At 39.2% G+C, this 16,510-nt stretch overlaps 1 protein-coding gene across 3 annotated transcripts in view; it reads left to right on the forward strand.

Moving 5' to 3' along the window:
- The window catches only part of FBXO38 (F-box protein 38), a 54,699-nt gene that overhangs the window by 30,396 nt on the left and 7,793 nt on the right, over positions 1-16,510 (forward strand). The window contains exons 12-17 of one of the 3 annotated variants that reach the window (XM_041749206.1): positions 431-641; positions 6,590-6,709; positions 8,008-8,187; positions 9,715-10,449; positions 15,482-15,582; positions 15,801-15,903. In XM_041749206.1, coding sequence (XP_041605140.1) covers positions 431-641; positions 6,590-6,709; positions 8,008-8,187; positions 9,715-10,449; positions 15,482-15,582; positions 15,801-15,903 — 1,450 coding nt within the window. The remainder of the gene's footprint in view (positions 1-430; positions 642-6,589; positions 6,710-8,007; positions 8,188-9,714; positions 10,450-15,481; positions 15,583-15,800; positions 15,904-16,510) is intronic. The other 2 variants (XM_041749207.1, XM_041749208.1) reach the window with 2 other exon arrangements.

The following is a 16,510-nucleotide window of genomic DNA, read 5'->3' on the forward strand; positions in this document are numbered from 1 at the left end:
ATTGCTTGACAAAAAAAAAAAAAAAAAATTGCTTGACAAAATTTTTCACTGTCACTGTAATAAAAACTTAATGCTTCAGCTAATTATCTTTTCTCTCAGTTCTTAATGGTTACATACCACTGTTCAAGTAGCACAGTATAGAGGAGGAAGGCTTGGGATTGGAGGTCAGAATATTGGGTTTCAAGTCCCAGCTGTAGCTCCTACTGGTTTCTTACACAAACTTCTTCCCATTGTATTTCATCATCTGTACCAGATCCATAGCTCTTCGACTTGCTGGAGGTGTTGTGAGCCTCTAATAAGGTGCTTTATACATATGTCAAACTAGTGCTATGTAAATGTTTTTAGACCAAGATGAAATGGAGGAATATTAAAAATGAAATGTTGCATACTAACCTGAGTGAATACACATGTGCTTTTGTCTTGCTCTTAGGGCTGTGCTCGAGTTGGTCTGAGTGCAGGCACGGGAATTGGGGTTTCTTCAGCCCTTGTTAGCAACCAGAACTCCAACAACGACAATGATAACAATGCCCAGAATAATGCCAACATCCATGATAACAATCACCATCACCCAGATGACTCAGATGAGGAGAACGACTTTCGGCAAGACCTGCAGCCAGGAGAGCAGCAGTTTGCAGCCGACGGTAACCCAGATCTTTTGTGAGCTCCAAACAGAAGTGATTTTTACTTTGGATTGCATTTCTCTGACCCTGTCCTGTTCCCTTCTCCCCCTGTTGCAGTTTGTCATTTTACACATGGGAGACCTAATACGTAAGGCAAATGGTAGGGGGTGGGGGATGAAATGTGCCTCTCTGCTGGCTTGTTTCAAAGTTATCTTTATGATGCCTCTTGTCCCTAGGCTCTGTAAGGGTGCTTACAGCATGGGAAGGACTCATTGATGCTGTGGCATTAGGGTACAGTAAGTCTTAGAGGCCTGGCCTGAGATTTAACTTTCAGGATTTGAGCACAGGCACAACTCTTTATATCTCCCTGACCAATAGATTGGTAGATAGAACGTCATTGGGAGACCTAGAACTGAAAAAAATGATTAGTAGTCATGTGCTAGAACCTTTCACATAGCTTTCATCATTAAGTCTTCACAGACACCTGCCAAATTTCGATTTCGCTTATGTAATTACCCATGCAGTTCTTCAGTATTGACTGAATACCTACTATATCCAGCCTGTGTGTTCTTAGGCTTCATATGCCCCTCTTTTGGGCAGTGAGGATGGAGAAAAGTTGTTTTCTTACCAAGTTTTCTAGTTTCCCAGTTGGTCCTCAAGAACTGGGAAAGGAACCTCTTGAAGCCACCTTGTTTTTGTTGCCCCTTCACTCATTGTCTTCAACACAGTGATTACTGAGAAATGGAGTGCCCTGACGCTACATACCTGCTTTCATCATGAAAGCATACTGTGTATAGAGCATACTTTCCTTTAGGACTACGCTGAGTATATGGGGCCTGACCTAAGAATTGTCTTCACTGTTTCACTTCACATGTTTGCTGTAAAACTCTCCATTTTGGCTCTTGCAAAGTCAACAGTTACTCTTTTAAGAATGTTAGTGGACATGTCTCCACTTTTGTTTGGCATCTGAACAGGACTTGTCATTGTTGCCCGCTTCTACCTTCCTGATAATTTCTTCTGTTGGCATCTCTGAAACTGTTTTCCTTGTGTCTCATTGGACATGCCTGCTCAGTTTCCTTTGCTTACAACACCTCCTCTATTCTGCTTGGTCCTTGATCTTCCTGTTGCTCTCTGTATATTTTTCTCTAAATAAGCTCCTTCAGTCTCATGGCTTCAGTACCAGCTATATCCTAATAAATTCCAAACCTTTGTTTGTAGCTTTGGTCTTCCAACTTTTTGAAGTAAATATGGTTATATACAATTCCATAGTTTATTTCCACACAAGTATTTTTAGGCATTTCAAACTTATGGTTAAATCTCTTCCCTGACATCTTTCCCCTAAAATACAAAAACAGAAGTACAGAGCTAGCATGTGCTAGGACTGAAGGAGAGAGAGTAGGGTCAAGTATTGTCTCTTTGCCTTAGTCCTTGAGTACCATTATACTTGTCACTGGTGCCATAAGGATCTGGACTCCAGAGGACACAGATCACCCATGTTACAGCAGCTGCAGTGCAGACCTTCCCAAATCCTTGGGACCCAGTTGTGGCTGGAGTGGATGTACTGGACAAATGATAGTCTCCACTGGAAGTTAGGTGACCATAGGCTTCTCAGTACAGAATGGAGAATGCATTACTTTGTGAAATCGCATATCGGTGCAGCAGAGACCAAAATGTGTGCAAGAACACTGTATTTGATTTTTTTTTTTTAAGATGTTATTTATTTATTCATGAGAGAGAGAGGCAGAGACAAAAGCAGAGGGAGAAGCAGGCTCCTCACGGGGAGACCGATGTGGGACTCGATCCTGAACTTTGTTGAACTCCGGGATCATGCCCGGAGACGAAGACAGACGTTCAACCGCTGAGTCACCCGGGCATCCCAACACTGTATTTGATTTATGAGAGAACATCGGAACTTAAATCTACTAACGTTTGAAACTAGGGTTTTAGGAGATGAGAGACTTGCATACAGACCACATTTTGAGGTATATTATTGTCAAGTACACTATCTTCAAATGCTGCTAAAGGCTGAGAAACAAAGGAACTATGTAAATGCCAAGATTGAAGAATTAAACAGCTTCAACCAGAGAAGGGCTAAGTAGAGAACTGCAGATTGTCATAAAACTTTGGTTCCACAGATCTCTCAGAGTTGGCAGTGTTTTTGTATTTGTTATTATATTCCATACCAGGTCAGTTCTTTTAAATAGAAAATTAGGAGCTGGAGAAAGGCTATGTGACTTTTGATCAAAATCAGGAGTAGAGGGCAACCCAGGTGGCTCAGCGGTTTAGCGCCGCCTTCAGCCCAGGGCCTGATCCTGGAGACCCCGGATCGAGTCCCGCGTCGGGCTCCGTGTGTGAAGCGTGCTTCTCCCTCTGCCTGTGTTTCTACATCTCTCTCCCTGTCTCTGTGTCTCTCATGAATAAACAAATAAAATCATTAAAAAAAAAAAAAAAAAACAGGAGTAGAAAGAATTCAAATATAAAAGAGAAGCAAAAAAAATTTTTTTAAATAGTGGGACAGATTTCAAACTAAAAGGGATCAGTGGGACTTGGTGTTTGTTGAATGACTGACATAGATGCTTCTACTTTTTAGGTGTGATCTTAATAATTTAAAAATTAGTTTGAAAGTGGTATTGACATGTTGACTTTGCTTAATTTAGAATTTTAGAACTTTTTATGCACGGGCCTCTACTTGGTTTTGGAACAAACCCAAAATGAAGCAGAGGCCCCTACTCTTTACTGCCATATTGTATTTAACTTCATCATCTTGCATGAAGTAGCAGAGTTTAAAAGAAGGGCATTGTATAATTTTAAAATTAAAATTTAATTTCTGTAAGGTAAATGGCTTTGTTTATCAACTACTATAAGAAATCAGTGGGTGGGGATGCCTGGGTGGCTCAGCTATTGAGTGTTTGCCTTCAACTCAGGGGCTAATCCCAGGATCCGGGATCGAGTCCCGCATCAGGCTCCCTGCGAGGAACCTGCTTCTCCCTCTGCCTGTGTCTCTGCCTCTCTCTCTGTGTCTCTCATGAATAAATAAATAAATCTTAAAAAAATCAGTGGGTGTTTTCCAGCAAACATTATCATTAAGGTAATATGTGATTTCATAAATATGATTTTATTGCTTTACAGAGTATTGATTTATCAGAACATTATAATTTGTTAAAGATATTATCATTTTTAGATTTGCATTTCCAAAATTTTCAGTATTTAGAGTACAGTTATGTTAATTGAAAATTTAAGTTCATTACCTGCATTTTACAGCACTCTTAAACAGAGGAATAAATGTTCATGTTTTCCAACAATTCACATTTTCCTGACATAAAATTACCATGTGTCAAAATCATGCTTCTGTAATTGCTAAAGCTTTTGCCAAATTATTTTAATATAATTACTTTTGAAGTAATTATAATCACAAAGCATGGTTTTGTGTCTGCATCATTTTACTGAGGTTCTATCTTGATTTAACACATAAATCCCAGGTGCTTACTACTTTTAAACATGGTATGGCCCTCTCCCCTCACCACTGTCCTCTGCCCTCCATTAATCTAAGTTGACCTAAGTGAAAGTGCTCTGCAGCCTTTATTTTTGGCAGTGGTTCTCAATCTTGACTGTATCAGAATTACCTGAAAGACTTGTCAAAACACAGGTTACTCGGCTTAGCTCTCAGAGGATCTGAGTTAGTAGGTCTTGGTGGGGCCAGATAATTTTCATTTCTAACAAGTTCCCAAGTGATACTAATGCTGCTAATCTGGGACCACAGTTTGAGAACCATTGATTTCTGGAAAACCCTTATATGTAAAGTTCAAGGGTGAACTACATTGTGAAAAAAAAAAAAAAAACATGGTAAATGCATTTTACTTTATATTTTGGGCCAATAATTGTCAACCACTAAATAATATTTCTGATACTAGAAATGGTTGAATATAAATCATTTTCATAAAAGAACTCATTAGTTCTCCTTTATTTTACATTTATTTTTCTTTTATTTTACATTTAATAAAGGATATTAATTTCTAATCAAGCTTTGTATAAAAGAGATCACCAAAATATATTTGTAAAAAAGCTCTGCCTGTGAAAAATAATTCTAAGGTTTTTAGCAAGACTTTATAAGCTTTTCACAGTCTAGGGCCCAAGCTACCTTTTTAGCCTTGTTTTCATTTATGCCATCATCTCAATACAAACACTTGTTCTTTTTATCACTGGAATACTTACTTTTCTGGAAAATTTAACAAGCTCCCTGGTTTATAGGAAATGTTACCTCATATAAGTGAAAACTTTCCTGCCCAACAGGAAAATTAGTTGCTCCTTTTTTGTCTACATTCCCTTTGCACTTGGACTGTTCTGGCATTTAGCAAGTCCTAATTCTGTGTATCTGACATCTGTTAGAACGTGTGCATTCTCTTTGGGAGCAGGGACTATAAATTTCCCATCAGCTCATTGTCCCTGTACTGTTGCAGGCTCAGGAAACAGATCTTTGTTCACATCCTCACAAATTATTAACTCTTTTAAACCTTACTTCCCTCAGCTGCATAAATGAGGCTAGTAGTAATGTCCTTGTGAGTTTGCCATAAGAAATAAGGTAATGAATAGGAAAGCATTTAGCATAGAGCCTGGCATAGAGTGTATACATGTTAATTACTGCTGTTCATAATTATAAGAATTGAATGAAAGAAGAAAATAGATTGGCTTTTATCATGAAAGATTTCTAGGCAGAGTCAGGCCTCCTTTGGGTACTAAATGAAATGTAGAAAACTGAGGGCTAGAGCTGGGCAAGAATTTGAAATGGGAGACTGAACATAAGGGGATTGTGCTTTGGTGTATATTAAAGACCAAAGCAAACCCCACTGAATGGTATCTTTCTGTCGTAATCCTCTTTTGCCTTATTTGTTAACTGAATTTGTCTTGTCTATTTAAGTAGATTCCGTAGTTCTTTCAGGAACAGAATCTTGTTTTCGCTTTTGTTGGTCTATTCATTTCATCCAAACGGTTGGTTGGTTTACTTTCCAGAGTAGTCCTTGAGCATCCCTAAGCATTGAGGATATAGTGATAAGCAGGGTTGTGGCTGAGCTCTAAATGGAAAGATAATATGGTTATTGCTCTGACTCAAACTGAGGTCTAGCACAAGCTTAGGTTGTAAGAGGGTACTAGTTTATCTGCCACTGACTTGGGGGATTTGAGTTTATTCTTGTGAAAAGCTGGCAAAGCTGGGAATTATTTAGGTCCTCTTGGAAAAGTGACCATTTTATCCTAAGAAGAAGAGTAAGCTAACTGAAGCTTATTGGTCTGAAGTTGCTCACTGTGCTCATCTTCTGGAAAAATATAAATAAAATCACACATTCCCATTCACTGATAGGCACTAATAACTGTCACAAATTCTTTGATGCAGAACATTTGAATGATAGAAAAATGTCAAAAACGCACTTAGTATATTTGTTCGTAATCTTTGTCCGGTCTTAGCTAAAATTGGAACATAGCTGCCAGAGAGTAGGAGAAGAAATGTATGGTTAGAGCGTGCCTGCCCAGTACATCCTGGTGAGGTGGCACATACTCCAAGACTCATTGTTTCTAAAATGACCATGCGGTCTTCTGGTAGCTGGCCCTCACTACTGTCCAGTAAATGGCCTAGAGGGAGGCCCACAGTGGCCTCCTACAGCCATTCCTGGTGACATTTTCAGGAAGGAACATGGTGCTTTCTTCTCCCAGCTGTGCGTGGCTCTCCCTGCTTTCATCTTACAGTGGTGGGCTTGCTCCACCAAGTGCTTCTTTCCCATTGTAATTGCCTCTCCCATAGAATAATTGGGCTCTTCTTGTTCATGTCTGTATAATGAAGCACTGTTTTAGGTGATCCTTCCAGCGTGGGCCTAATTATCACAGGGCTGTTGGTTTCTCAGGGGTGCTCCAGATTTGCCTGCCATTGTGATTTTTTTAGACCTCTGTGGGTTTCACTTTGTGTTTATTTTTGTTTAAAGCATTAAATGAGATGGAAGACATGGTGCCAGAGGATGGAGAGGTAGTGGCCGCAAGCGGACAGGAGACAGCAGCTCGCAGTCAGCCAGTTATCCCTGTGGATGTTGACGAGGAACAAGCAGGTAATCATGTGACTCCCACATTTGTGGTTGTAACTCAGGCCTGACTCAAATGAAGAAAGTAAAACACTGAGAGTGATTATTTTGTTAACATTACAGACAAAGATGTGTTATATGCTATTTCTTATTGACAGCTGTAGTATATTGATGTTCTACTTGCTGTGTGTGTGTGTATGTGTGTGTGTATCTTATTAAAGTTTGTTATTTTTTAAAACTGTGGCAACAACTCCTCTTTCTGTATTGGTGTTCACATATGGGTGTTTGTGTGTGTGTAAAAAGAAAGCACTCATATTTTTGATGGAAAAAGTAAATGACCTGATTATAGTTTGCTTGTCTTCTCCCTTCATTTTGGTGGGAGGAACAGGAATGGAGAGGTTGATTTGGTTTAGTTAACAGACCAAGATCTCATCTGTTTGCCAGTGGGTGACTTATGGCAGGCAGGCTGTAGAGTCATAAGGCCCTTAAAGATTATCTGATACAACACCATGTTTTACAGATGGGGTAACCAGTAGTCTTTCAGAATGAGTTTAAAGAATGTGCTTAAGACCACTTGGCCAGTCTTAAAGGGACAGCACGGAGATTAGAACCCAAGGTTTCTTACTCCTGGTCTGTTGGAATGCTACCTTGTCTTTGAATTGAAAATATCTTTAACTGTCCTTGTTTTAAGTGTCTTACAGATGCAGTCACTTATTCAGCAAGTATTTATTGAGTATTACTCTGTGCCAGGCATTGTACAGTGTGACAGGAACAAGACAGGCAAGGTTCTTTGGAGCTTACATTTTATCGGTGGAGTGAACTTCAGTCATTTGTCAGAGAGGTGTACTGCCAAGCAGAGAAAACATTTTTTACATAAATGTAAATGCTCAAATAACCAAACTGTAACATGTGTCTAGCATTTCAAGAATGTATCTTGCTACATCTAATGAGAAAGACCACTCAAAGAATGAAGAGTGCTCACCAGTCCTATAGGTTTCTGAAGTTCATTTTCACTTGCTTTGTCTTCATACATTTGCAAAATTGGGAAAGTAAGCTATTTTTAAAATGATTATTATGACTTACTTTGATTATTTTTAGGATGATTTATGTGACTTTTTCAAATAGTGAAAGTCCTAAAGGGGGATACCATATGATCTTCTATTTTGATCTGCTTTTAGAAACGTATATATTCCATTAATATGAGTGATAAAGAAGGCTACATGGAGCCAAAGCATCTCTGTGAGCCCAGATCCCTAGAAATATTACTTGAAGTGAGAGCCTTTCTTGGCAAAAAGTAACTGTTAGGCCTGTGCTTTCTGTTTTAGGACCCAGTGGTCTTCAGCGTGTAGTAAAACCAACTCCAATTACTGTTCATGATTCAGAGAGTGATGATGAGGAAGACAGTCTAGAACTCCAAGAAGTCTGGATTCCTAAGAATGGTGCTCGACGTTACTCTGAGCGTGAAGAAAAATCCGGAGAGTCAGTGCAGTCCAGGGAATTGTCAGGTGAGAGATAATATCTTGCTGGGACCGGTTAGTGGGAGTCATTGTGAGAACTGATGGACACTTGTGACCTTTATATACTGTGTCCCTACCACAGTCTGTGGTGCAGTTAACATATCCTTATGGAATGTGACGGGAGGCGAAAAGGGCCATAGCCCAAGGGAGAGGGGAATTTGGGTGGCGCTCTCAAGGGCAAGTGTAGCACAACAGAAATATTGTGGAATCGGGGCTCAGGGAAGAGAAGGCGTGAGGATTGTGACTTCCACAGTGGAGGCTTTAGGACCCTGTGGCATCAGGGAATGAAGGATTAGCGAGAGGCCTGGGCTTCACATGGGGGGGTGACTCCTAAGGCATCCAGAGCAATGAGAAAACAACCACCCGGCCAGCTGATAATCTGTCCAGTTGTGCTTAGTGAATGTTGGTGGCTGATTTGGTGCTTGAGGGGGTCCTGCAGTGTCTTCTTACAATCCCAGCCTCCCCTTCCATCTAGTCAGCAGCCTTCTACCATTTACCTCACCAAGAAGCTTTCGTTATCATAACCTTCAGGTCATTCATCTTCCTTGTCTTTCCCTCCCTGCTGTTTCTCAGAACTACATGCATACCACTTTGGGCAAAGGGTGAGGTTTTTAAAAATTGTCCACTAATTTCCCTTGGGTACTCTATTCCTTAATATATCTGAATATTCAGTATACCCTTAACACTGGCCCTGAATACATAATCACTTCTGTGTGGAAAGCTTAGTTCTTTAGACTTGGAATCACTTACTAACCAATGACTGATTACTCTATTCTTATTTTATTCCTTTTAAGAAATTCTGGTATCTTCACACTGTGGTTGAAAGGAGCTTTTATGGAAACTAAAATTTAGGAAAAGGAATGTGACCAGCTGACTAATAACAATGTTTCCGAGAAAGTTCAGATTCTGAATTTAGAAACTAGATCTTCTGTCAGCCAGACAAAATCTTATTTAAGTATCCCTTTATCTATTCATTGAGCCTTACTGTGCCCCAGGTACTGTGTTAGGTGAGGTGAGGGGTGCAGACATGAATAAGTCGTGATCCCTCTCTCTAAGGAACCTCCAATCTGGTTGAAGAGTCAGGTCAGAAATCTAGTATAATGATACCACAGGGCATATCCTACAGGAGCTTTGGGGTGGGGGTGCAGAAGAGATTGAACAGATGCACGAGGCCGAAGAATTGGTGAGAACAAAGGCCCAGCAGTAGAATGGCAAGGGTATGTTCAGAGAAAACTTTGGGCTAGCGTGTAGTATGTATATCAGAAGGGCCACGAACAGAAAGCTAGTTTGGAACTAGATCGTAGTGGGCCATGGAGGCTGAGCTGAGGAGAGTAAACCAGGTAGGCACTAGAGACCATAGAAAATTGTTAAGCAGCTGAGTGATACTGTCATCATTATACATTAGGAAAATTAGTGTACATTGTTTCCTGTTCCAAATTTACTCTTGCCTTTTGTCCAGAATTTGTACTGAAATCTTTTCTTTTCCTCGGGCCATTCTTCTTTTTCTATAAGCAGTAAGTGGAAAAGGCAAGACTCCACTTCGAAAGAGGTACAACTCCCATCAGATGGGCCAATCGAAGCAGTTTCCCCTCGAGGAAAGCAGCTGTGAGAAAGGCTGTCAGGTCACCAGTGAGCAGATCAAAGCCGATATGAAAGCAGCTAGGGATATTCCTGAAAAGAAAAAAAACAAGGATGTTTATCCCAGCTGCAGCAGCGCCACCGCCAGCACAGTGGGAACCTCCAGCTCACACAGCACTGCTTCTCAAAGCCCCGACTTTGTAAGGACGGTGAACAGCGGCGGCTCTTCCGAGCCTAGCCCTTCAGAAGTGGATGTGTCCAGGCAGTGTGTCTGCTCCCCCGGTGGGTCAGAGGACTCTGAGGCCATGGAGGAGGGAGATGCAGAGAGTTCTGTCTGCCCCAGATGCTGCTGTCACAGGCCCCAAGAATCCCAAAGGAGAACTAGCAGGTGTTCTGATGAGGAACGTCCTTCAACCAGCCGAGCCTGTGTTGTGAATGGCCCGGATGGTACGAGATCCGCCTTTTCCTTTAGGACTCTGCCACAAGGGGGGTCTTCAGGCCCAGCACATGATGAGAGGACTAATGGGAGTGGCTCTGGGGCTACAGGTGAGGACAGGAGGGGGAGCTCCCAGCCTGAGAGCTATGACGTGCAGTCTAATGAAGACTACCCTCGGAGGCCCCTAACAAGGGCCAGGAGCAGACTCTCCCATGTACCGCTGGTATCTGAGTCAGGTATGACAATGCTGCCAGGATTTAGCAACCGCAGGGTAGGCCTTGACAGGGGCATGAGATCGTTCCATGAGTTTTCTTACATAAAGCCAGTTTGGCAAATTGAATTCTATGTTGGGGTTCTGTGATCATACAAAGTTTGAACTAATGTTCAGCAGGGGTGGGGGGAAGGCATGTAAAAGATCTTGTAAAATATCCAACCCAGGAAAAGTCAAACCGTTAAGCCTCTACGAGAAATATAACTGTGTATGTTGACCCTAATACAATACTCATTCTGATGTCTAAGTCGCAATGTAACTCTGCTCCCATCCCATTACTTAGGGAGGTTGTAACTCTTAGGGAAGCTTTAAACCTTAGCCAGAAGGTAAAGACCTGAGGTTGCTGGGGCTGGGGAACATATCGTACAGGGTATACCCCTCTGTCTGCCTTTGCAGTACTTAGTAATTCTTTCTGAAATCTAGTTTTGCTTCCAGATAGGTTTGCCAGGAGATAAGCAGGTAAGTAGGTGGTTTAGCTGAGAATTATTTTTCAAGATACACCCAAAACATAGATATGTATATAATTTCATTGATAACATATGATTTATGTCAAGGCTTTGGATTGGGTGGGGTAAGCACATTTCTCAAGAATGGTTCTGTTTATATTTCTGACCTGGTTTTTCAGTAATATCTCCTCCTTTTATTAAGTCATGAATAGCTATCAATGAATAATAATACATTTTCATTTTCTCCAGGTCTCCCTTAATTTGAAAATCTTAAAATCAGCTCCAGAATATAGAGTTAATGTTCTCTTTGTATACTAAATAGACATGATCAAATCACACGGAACTAAACTAACAAAAATAAGCTTTCAGGAGATAAATTTGAGACCTTATTTACATGGTAATCATAGTAGCATTAACTAACAATAAAATGAGTTTTATTTAAATATTTCCTTATGCTTTGCAAACACTAGTTCTGCCATATGACGAAAAATACATTTCCCAGCTTGAATTTTAAATGTTTTATCATCTCTTTTTTTAAGATACATAAAGAATTCACCATTTTAACCATCTTGAAGTGTACATTTCATTGACATTAAGTGCATTCATTGAGTTTTTAATTTGGCTTTCAATTTATGGCCTTATGTAGTGTAGAAGCTAACATAGTTATTTTGTGAATTAATACTTGTAAGTATTGTGCAAACATTACCACCATCCATCTGAACATTTTCATCCTCCCAAGCAGAAGATCTCTGTGCCCATTACATAGAAACTCCTTGTGATGATGCCTTTTGTTGCATGGTTTTTCATGTTTGTCAAGTTGGATCTACTTGTTTACCTTTATGATTTCTCTGTTTTCTGCTGTGGAAGACCTTAAGTATGGTTCAGATAATTGTTCTCACCTTCCCATTCTTTTATTCATTTGCCTATCTGAGCTCTTTATTTTAATCTGTGGGAATGAATTTCATTTTTTTTTATTCCAAATTGTCATTGTCACTGAGTTGTTTCAGTGCTAGTTATTGGCTTCCATTCTCATGTCATTATTTTGAAATGCTTTTTTATCATATATATTAGATAAACTTAGTTTTGTCTCTGAGCATTCTGTTCTGTTCCAGTGTTCTATCCTCTTTCTTTATTCTTCAAAATTTCCTCAGCTAGTCATGCATTTCTTATTTATTTTCAAGTCATTTTTTTACAACAATTTTGTCAAGCTCCAAAAACAAATCTCGGTGGTTTTTTTGGACTTCCATTACATTAACGCACAGAAAAGATAATTGTCATTTTTGCAGCATGGAGTCTTCCTATTTAGGGATTGTTTTGTCTCTGAATTTTGTCTTTTGTTTCTTCTCTTTTGTAAATGTTTCAATTGTTACAGTTTTTGCAGGGGGTGGGGGTTGTTTTGGTTTTGTTTTTGATATAAATATATTGTATTAGCCATACAGGGCTTTGACATATTTGTTGTCTCATGTTCTGCTCTCCTCTTTACCATTTCTTTCTGAATTGTTTCAGGACTAGGACCTTGCTTAGGTGAAATAATTATCTAGAAATAAAAAATATCTCATTTCTACTTTTTTAGGTAAATTATATCTGTTATCTTGTGATTTTTTTCAAGTTGAGAAGATTTCTAATGTGTATGTAGCTAATTGTACAGTAGATAAATTATTACCTCATATTTTTTCAACAGTACAAGTGCCCATTTACTCTCAGAAACAAGTTTTCTGGAGAAATGTCAAAGTGCTGATCTGGATCTCTTTTGGAAAGAAAAAATTATTTGAGTGGCCTTCAATTTGCTATTTTCGATCTAGCATGTTTTTTATATCTATTGGCCATTCTGCTATTCAAAGTTTTAAGGAGAAAAATCAATAAAGGAAGAAACTTGATTGAGGGTTAATGGAGTTTTTAAAAATCAGTTAGCAAACAAAATGAGTTTTTAATTTGGTTTTCAGTTTATGGCCTTATGTAGTGTTAAAACCCTGTTAGAAGCTAACATAGTTATTTTATGAATTCTTATTTTGGGAATAAATACTTGTAAGTTGTTTGTATCCTCATTGTATACTTTATAAAATATGACAAAAATAACTAACTGGATTGTCAAAGAATAGCATTTAAGATTAATATGATATGGTTCTCATAAATACTAACCTCTTTCCCTGATACCCCAAGACCAAAATGGTTTGTTTTCTGTGTTTCTGTAGCATCTTCTATGCCAATGTTAACTATACTGTGTTGTAATTCTGTGTTTTGCTGTCTGTCTTTCCAATAGACTGAGCTCCGTGAGGGCAGGGACAGTGTCTGGTTGTTTGCCATTTAATTCCCAGCTTCTAGCACAATGTGTTACATGATGTGGGGCTCAGTGAATAATTGTGAACTTAATAAGTGGTAGGAACCAAGATATGAGGTATGTTGATGCTGGTAGATGTATGAAATCATCACTAAAAATTGTCCCTAAACAAAGAGGGAGGCATGAGAAAAAAATAAGATTAATCTTTTTTTCTTTTACATTGGGAGGCCTTTGTTTTTAATGCTTATAAAGTGTGACACAGATTTATAACTTCTCATAGAAAAATATGAACTGCCAATCTGGACACTCTGGAGAGCAGGAAATTTAACTTTTTGAACCCCATATTCTGATTAGTTAAGGAAGAGAACATTCCAGGAAGGTGAAAAGTTTGGAAATCAGATCATAAAAAGAGAATGCTAACAGAAGATTCTGATTTCAACACTGTCATAAAGGATTGGAAACAGACCGGGGTTTTGTTTGTTTTCATTTTTCGGGTACTGGGAGACAAATCAGTTCCTATTACTGGTCATAACAGGTGTGTGAATTTTATCTGTCATGTAAAATGTGCTGCCTTTAGCAGACTCCTTGTCAATAAAGATAAATAGATTTTGCATGAAGTCCCTTCAGGAATACTATGGAAGAAGGCCTTCTGTGGGTTGGCTAGATCGCTAGTTCTCATCTTTTCCAGAGCCCCAGGTTTTTGTTTGAGTTCAGGGTCCTCAGAGGATGTTCCGTGGGCAGAACTATTAGGCTCTCTTTTATAGCTTTTAACCAGAGCAGCTGCTTTCAGTTGGTTTGTATAGTGAGGTTTCACAAAGGTTTCAAGTGGTAGAGAATGTTCCAGTGTCTTAAAAACAAAACAAAACAAAAAACACTTGAATTAGATCCCTAGATTTCCAATCTAACCCAAGCCTTTGGGAATTTGCAATATCTGCGCCTTGTTTTCCCTTTCTTTCTAATCTTCGACCTTTGAAGTTACAGAATTACCAGGTAGGATGTCTATAATATACTAGTGGTATCCGAAAGCAGTGTGGTGAGATTTAATTCATTAAGATCAGCCTTACTGCATTTAATAAATGCTCTCCTACAGAATGTTTGTCAAAAAATGGGGACAGTGATTTCTCAGTGTTTTGTCTTAGAATGTATATGTGCTTGTTAAAGTTTTAGAGATGAATTTAGACCTTGCATTTAAATAAAATCAACATAATATTTGCTTTTATAATTACACTGTCATGTTTTAGAACAACGCTAGTAAATGTGTTAGGGTCTTGCTAACCAGGATCTGACAGATAAAAGACTACAGGTTTTCATAGTGATTGGTGCCAGATTGCCTGGTCTTGCCTCCTGATTCCTCCACTTAGGCTGTGGCAAGCCCTTGTACTGTCCTATGTCACTGTTTCCTTATTTGTAAAACAGAGAGTAATCTCAGAGGTCTGTTTTAAGGATTAAATTAGTTAATGCAAGTAAAATCCGTAGAAAAGTGCCTGACACACAGTAAGCGCTCGTAAATACTTGCTACTATTGTTATTCCATTTATGTATCTAATGCACTCTTTCAGTGAATATTGAGTGCCGATTTGTTCAGTAAATGTTCATTTTAGATGCTAGTGGCTGACATTGACACAAAGGTGTGAAAGTGTTGTCTTCAAGAAACCTTTAAGTGGAGAAACAAGTATACAGGGAATTACAGAACCACTTAGAGGGCTTGGGGGCCGAGGTGATTTGTTAGAGGAGGGGATATTTGAGCTGGACTTTTCAGGAATGGGTAGAATGAAGTCAGGAAAGGATGTTCTGGGCAGAAGGAGCTAGAATGATTTTGACTTCAAATGCTCTGGCAGTGGCAGATGACTAGGACACAGTATGGAATAAAATTGAGAATAAGTATCAGGCCTTGAAACCTATTTACTAAGCAGTAGTTAGTAATTCAGAGTTGTTCAACAGGAAAATGGTGAGTTTAATCCACCAACAGTATTTAGGATGGGTTGGTAACTGGAGATAGAAGTTGTTAGATTGTTGATAATGGTCAAGGTATGAGAAGGGAAATCCTATTTGATGTCGATTGGTTTGAGATAATGCAGGGTGATCTTGTTTTGGAATAGTCATATGGAAATAGAGGTTATGTTCTATTGGGTTATAATCCAATGATATTCTGTTGGGAACCAAGTCGTAGATTTGAGAGTTGCCTTGAGAGAGTTCATACAATATGCGGTTGTAATTCTCTTGAAGGAAAAAGCTAAAAGCTAAAGTTTGGATTTTCCTCTTGCCTTTTTCTAGAGGTTGCCAAAACAAAGCCACGTCATGCCATGAAACGGAAGAGGACAGCAGACAAATCCACCAGTACCAGTGATCCTGTGATTGAGGATGACCATGTGCAGGTGAAGAAAAAAGCCACCAGTTAGTTTTTAGTTTCAGCCAAGTTCCTGAATAATGACTAAAGTTTCCCTCTTTATATATATATATATATTTTTTTTTTTTGCCCTAAAAGAAGAAATTGATAACAGCTGCTTCTTAACTTGTGCCAGTGAAAACATTTAAGGTTTAAAAAAAAAAAGTCTGCCGAAAGATACATCTTTTAAAATTTTTTTCCTTGTAGGTCCTTGTATTAAAATCCAAAAATCTTGTTGGAGTCACTATGACCAACTGTGGAATCACGGATCTCGTGTTAAAGGACTGTCCCAAGATGATGTTCATCCATGGTATGTATTTAGGCCTCTGTCACACAAAAGCATCACGAATGAGCTTAAAGAATTAAGGACTCATACATACTACAATAACATTTCTTTATTTTTTCAAAGGAATCCTTATGTTGGATTATTTCTAATTCTGTCCCCGTTCTGTAGTTGTCAGGCAGTTGCTCCCTAGTTGTTGTGAGGGAGCAAGTGCAGAGACTTCATCTTTTAAAACAACCTCTCCTCTGCTTTCCTCTAAATGGTAATTGCTCCTTAATCTACAGAGTAGATAAACAACATGTATGGGCTTTGGAGCCAAGTAAATGTCTGCTCGAATTCTGTCTCTACTATTTGCCAAGCTATATGATGTTGGTAGTGTTTTGTGTTCCTGTTGTCATGGAGTGGTGATTGCACCTTATGTGCTTATTGGCTCTAAATTTGATGGACATCGTCAGTCATAACCTCAGTTCCTGGCACATTATCCTCAGTCCAGACTCCCACTTTTCCCCTTAGTCCCATTGTCCTGTGTTGCCAATCCCATAAGCCCCTGCCATCTCTACTGATGCCTTTAATGCGTGTCCTTCCAGTCCGTTTCTACTTATATACATATTTACCTCTGAACAAATAGGAGTAG

The sequence above is a fragment of the Vulpes lagopus genome, chromosome 3, assembly GCF_018345385.1.
Source record: "Vulpes lagopus strain Blue_001 chromosome 3, ASM1834538v1, whole genome shotgun sequence".
Lineage (NCBI taxonomy): Eukaryota > Metazoa > Chordata > Mammalia > Carnivora > Canidae > Vulpes > Vulpes lagopus.